The sequence below is a fragment of the Cherax quadricarinatus genome, chromosome 53 (genome assembly GCF_038502225.1).
Source record: "Cherax quadricarinatus isolate ZL_2023a chromosome 53, ASM3850222v1, whole genome shotgun sequence".
NCBI classification, from domain to species: Eukaryota; Metazoa; Arthropoda; class Malacostraca; order Decapoda; family Parastacidae; genus Cherax; species Cherax quadricarinatus.
Genome location: NC_091344.1, coordinates 13117543 through 13123542, shown reverse-complemented (window position 1 = coordinate 13123542; position 6000 = coordinate 13117543). Strand labels below are relative to the sequence as shown.

The window sequence follows — 6000 nt, the reverse complement described above, 5'->3', positions numbered from 1 at the left end:
GCCTAGATATGAGAGAATACATCTATGTGGTGTGTGTGCACCACATAAAACAAATCCTGCAGCACACAGTGCACAATGAGAAAAAAGCAGACCGTAATTTTTTATTAAAACAGCGACTTCGCAGTGTTTTTTTTGTACGTTTTTTTATACGTGTATTTGGGATTTCTTGGTCTCATTTGATAGAATGGAATACATATTACAGAAATAGAGATGATTTTGATTGGTTTTAGTACTAGAAATGGCTTGAAACTGAGCTCAAAGTAATGGAAATGTTAAATTTTTGCAATGTTCAAGAGTAAATAAATGACCTCACATGTCAAATACACACCAGCTGGTGGGTCTAATATACGTTCACAAATGTGGTGATATTATTTATACAATTATTACAATATTGCATAACAGTAAATCTTCTATTTTTTTTTCTTTGAATAAAAATTCATTATGTGAATAAAAAATCAAAATGGACTTCATTAGTAAAGCCTGAAAAAGTAAATAATGAACAGAGGAAATGTTAGTTTAGTGCCAGGAATGTCTGCATTGTTTATTCTGGACCCTATTTTGAAATTGGAATATTTTGAACTTTGCATTAAATTGGCCAAATTACTAATTTCTGATCACTTTATTTTGTAGTTGAAACAGTTGACTTGCCGATTTCTTGTGCTCAATCAATAGAATAGAAGTAATACTAGTGAAATAGCTAAGAATTTGGTTGACTGGAATAACGTAATTGGCCTAAATTGGGAGTCAAAGTCAGCAAAATCGCCGATGCGTAAATATTGCTGACACACCAAAATTCGCGAGAGCATAATTTCATCAGTTTTCCATCAAATTTCGTACTTTTTGTTTTATTACCTTCAGAAAAAGATTCTCTACCATTTCATAAGAAAAAATAAGAAAATTATTTTTTGGAAATTCTTGGACAATGGTGCACACTTTGAAATTTGGCCTTTGGACCCTGAAAGGGTTAAATTACATAAAGCACCTCTATTAAAGCAGTTGGAAAGAAAATACAGTAATTACTTTCATCTTAACCTAGCATCCACCATACAGTATTACACAAAGTGTTGCCACTAAATATTCCCATGCATTCTCTGCTAACACGTACACTGGGGCTGTAATTTTATGCAGTTATGAACCTAAACTTTTTCAAAGAAATTCGAAGCATATCAAGGCCTGGTCACAGACTGGGCCACAGGTGCATTAACCCCTGAAAACCTCTCCAGGTATACTCCAGGTACAGCAGAACCCCCGTATCCATGGATTCAGTATCCACAGTTTCAGTTATCCACTGTTTACTGTGCTCCAAAAATAACCCTTAATTTTGCTTAATAATGGCCCCAGTGCAAAAGTAGTGATGTTGGCAGTTCTTCAAAGTCTAAAAGAAGCTGTGAAATGTTTCCCATCAGTGAGAATGGGCTAGTTCTAGGCATTCTGCATAATTTATCAATTACACTTTATCGTAGGTATGTATGTAAACGAAAAATGACATATATGTAGGGTTTGCTACTATCCACGGTAGGGCTTGGAACGTAATCCCTGTGGATACGGGGGACTACTGTACATACAGTAATTCTTGCAATATATTTATGATGAACTTGGTCCATCGAAATACCTGACTGTATTATGATTACTGTTCAGTAGGTCTCCAACTTACATTAAGTACATTCCTTAAGATTCATCAGAAGTCGAACCTATTTTCCATTAATTAAGAAATAATGTAAAATGGATTAATGTACAGTGGACCCCCGCATAACGATTACCTCCGAATGCGACCAATTATGTAAGTGTATTTAAGTAAGTGCGTTTGTATGTGAATGTTTGGGGGTCTGAAATGGACTAATCTACTTCACAATATTTCTTATGGGAACAAATTCGGTCAGTACTGGCACCTGAACATACTTCTGGAGTGAAAAAATATCGTTAACCGGGGGTCCACTGTATTCCCAAGTCCTAAATTCCTGTACCTAATTTCAACAAATTTTTTCCCACAAGATTTTTTTTTTTTGCCCAATCATTTTTACCTTTAACATTTACATAATCTCAAGGGTCATAGATTTCTTTTCCATGGCAATTAAGTATCACTACCACTACAATCAAGCAGTTTTCCAGTCAAGCTGCCTGACTGTTTTCAAAGGTAAAAAAAAAAAAAAAAAAAAAAAAAAAAAAAAAAAAAAAAAAAAAAAAAAAAAAAAAAAAAAAAAAAAAAAAAAAAAAAAAAAAAAAATACATACATACTGAGCCTAAAGTAAATAAAAATCTTCCAAAAACACTGCCTTCAGTGAGCTCTCTTCTGCCAGAGTAAGTAGTTCCCACCCTCAGAAGTGCAAGTCACTTGTCTGTAAAGAATTAATTGGGCCAAAAAATACAAGTACAAAACCTCATAACTCAGGACCTCACAAGTCAGGGCTCTACCACACAGCAATTATACACCATGACTTTCTGGTAATATATAAGCTTTCATGTACTGGGTACATGTAATTTTTATACTAACCTAATGACTATTTATATAAATTTAAAAAATTATATATAAATATTTATGAAATCATTACTAAATTACACAATTAATATTTATTGTCATACTGGCTGGTCCTGTTCCACCTCAAATGCCTGTTTTGTAAGTTATTACTGATAGATACAGATGGTTAAAAACTACAACAAGTCTTTTAAAGACATTCATATTCTTTATGGAACATGACAATAATTACAAAATCTTTACAAAAATAAATCAAAGAGCTTTCTTGTGTTATGCGACTAGACAACTGAACAAAGTCTCATGCTCTAGGATGAGGAATCTAGATTTTAACACTAAACAACATTAGTGGAATGAAAACTTGTAGGACGGGTACCATTAAGGCACTTTTATAATTCTTGAAACATACCATGAAAGTTATGGTATAATTAAATTGAACAGGTACTAATGGTAACCAAATACACATATATTAAAAGTAATAAAACATTCATACAATAAACAAAAACAATAATTCTTTAAAATTAATAAAGCACAGCTTTACAAGAAATGAAGGAACTATTTTTTTTTTTTCATTTTAGGTACAGTATATTTTTACCTAAATATATACAATAAACAAAATGACAACCATCAAAAAATGACTAGCAGTCAATGACTGCCGACTCAAGGATAGAAGACTAACACAGTGTACTGTATTAACTTTACAACAGAAGTCAAGTTGTTGAATCATTGATAACAGCATAAAAAAACTTGTTCATATTATGTACCCTTTACAAATTTACATTTATTTCCCCTGTTATCAAAACTGTTTATATTAATTGACAGCTGCATTAAAAAATAACAAAACAGCCATCAATCTTAATAATTTTTCATAAACTAGATTGAAATTATCAAAATCTATTCCAACAATATAATTGTTATTAAATACCTGATATTATTCAGAAGCTAAGGGGGCAAAGGTAGACTACAGAATTTACATGGATCTCAAGTACACAGACAAAGGCTGAATATGAAATTTGTGTAGATCACATTCCAAAAAGGATGATACAGTATAGTGTTGAAGAGGAGTATATCGGTAAGAAGACACTGTGACCTCTTGTGATGTCTGAGACCGTCTTGGTATGTCTTACATCTTCCACATCCATGGGCCACTCACAACATAACCTATTCAAAATTTAAACTGTTAAAAATCTGAAATTTACATTACAAAAATAATGAATAAATTGGAAATGTCTTCCTCCATAAGACTCTTATGTTGTAATATAAGTATCATTCAGAAAAATTAAGACAAATTGGATATTTAGTATCATGCAGAAAAATTAAGACAAATTAGATATTTAGAGGTATTCTAGCTACTTAAACATTACTGTGTACACAGTATATCCTCTCATAATGCAGGTGATACATTCCTAAAAACAGGCACCTTATAAAAAGTAACATGATGTGAAGAAGATTGGGAAGAAATAAGGTTACTTTACAGACACCTCCATTACTGCCATTGGAGTGTCCCTCCACACAGGCCTTGGGTGAAACTACTGTTTTGGTGTGGGCAGACCTGTATTACTGCTTGATGTAAACAAACTAATTTGTCTGGACACATACTATACAAGAGTTTCTCTCTGGTTGTCAGTCTATTTTGCATTATATCACCCAGTCTTGTCTCTTATATAATAATGATGGTAATCAAAATTATTCACACCACACATTGCCCTCAGACATGACATCTCCACTGCCTCCAGCCTTCTCCTCGCTGCAACATTCATCACCCATGCTTCACACCCATATAAGACGCGTTGGTAAAACTATACTCTCATACATTCCCCTCTTTGCCTCCAAGGACAAAGTTCTTTGTCTCCAAAGACTCCTAAGTGCACCACTCACTCTTTTCCCCTCATCAATTCTATGATTCACCTCATCTTTCATAGACCCATCCGCTGACACGTCCACTCCCAAATATCTGAATACATTCACCTCCTCCATACTCTCTCCCTCCAATCTGATATTCAATCTTTCATCACCTAATCTTTTTGTTATCCTCATAACCTTACTCTTTCCTGTATTCACCTTTAATTTTCTTCTTTTGCACACCCTACCAAATTCATCCACCAATCTCTGCAACTTCTCTTTAGAATCTCCCAAGAGCACAGTGTCATCAGCAAAGAGCAGCTGTGACAACTCCCACTTTGTGTGTGATTCTTTATCTTTTAACTCCACGCCTCTTGCCAAGACCCTCGCATTTACTTTTCTTACAATCCCATCTATAAATATATTAAACAACCACGGTGACATCACACATCCTTGTCTAAGGCCTACTTTTACTGGGAAATAATTTCCCTCTTTCCTACATACTCTAACTTGAACCTCACTATCCTCGTAAAAACTCTTCACTGCTTTCAGTAACCTACCTCCTACACCATACACTTGCAACATCTGCCACACTATCCACCCTGTCATACGCCTTTTCCAAATCCATAAATGCCACAAAGACCTCTTTAGCTTTATCTAAATACTGTTCACTTATATGTTTCACTGTAAACACTTGGTCCACACACCCCCTACCTTTCCTAAAGCCTCCTTGTTCATCTGCTATCCTATTCTCCGTCTTACTCTTAATTCTTTCAATAATAACTCTGCAGAGAATTCGTAGTTTGGAAGTTAGGAGGAGTTGCGGGATTACCAAAACTGTTGTCCAGAGGGCTGAGGAAGGGTTGTTGAGGTGGTTCGGACATGTAGAGAGAATGGAGCGAAACAGAATGACTTCAAGAGTGTATCAGTCTGTAGTGGAAGGAAGGCGGGGTAGGGGTCGGCCTAGGAAAGGTTGGAGAGAGGGGGGTAAAGGAGGTTTTGTGTGCGAGGGGCTTGGACTTCCAGCAGGCATGCGTGAGCGTGTTTGATAGGAGTGAATGGAGACAAATGGTTTTTAATACTTGACGTGCTGTTGGAGTGTGAGCAAAGTAACATTTATGAAGGGGTTCAGGGAAACCGGCAGGCCGGACTTGAGTCCTGGAGATGGGAAGTACGGTGCCTGCACTCTGAAGGAGGGGTGTTAATGTTGCAGTTTAAAAACTGTAGTGTAAAGCACCCTTCTGGCAAGACAGTGATGGAATGAATGATGGTGAAAGTTTTTCTTTTTCGGGCCACCCTGCCTTGGTGGGAATCGACCAGTGTGATTAAAAAGAAATAATCAAAATTAATAAAAGTGATGCCGGAAGTGCCAAGAAGACAATTACAAATGAAACTTAACAATTTCTAAAAATTGTGGTTGAAATTGTTGTTCAAGTGGTGGTGGTTAATGGGTCTGATGAGTGGCTGTGCACATGGCTAGTTTAACCCTTTCAGGGTCCGTCCCGTAGATCTATGGCTTTTTGGTGAGTGTCCAAACCGTAGATCTACGCCAAAATTCTAGCGCTGTCAAATTTAGCGCGAAAGCGCTCATAGGCCTACATGTGAGAGAATGGGTCTGCGCCGTGGGTGTGCGCCGTAAACAAAAAATCTAGGCGCCTGCATAGCATTGTGGGAACGCCGGCTCATTC

General features: G+C 36.1%; 1 protein-coding gene across 5 annotated transcripts in view; it reads right to left on the bottom strand.

Annotated features, from left to right (window-relative positions):
• Positions 1 to 2659: 2659 nt before the first annotated feature.
• The window catches only part of LOC128692261 (UDP-N-acetylglucosamine transferase subunit ALG13), a gene marked incomplete at its 5' end in the record, with an annotated part of 177597 nt that continues 174256 nt past the window's right edge, over positions 2660 to 6000 (bottom strand). For all 5 annotated transcript variants that reach the window (XM_070096330.1, XM_070096334.1, XM_070096333.1 and 2 more), the window contains 1 exon segment: positions 2660 to 3631. In XM_070096330.1, the coding sequence (XP_069952431.1) occupies positions 3594 to 3631 (38 nt within the window).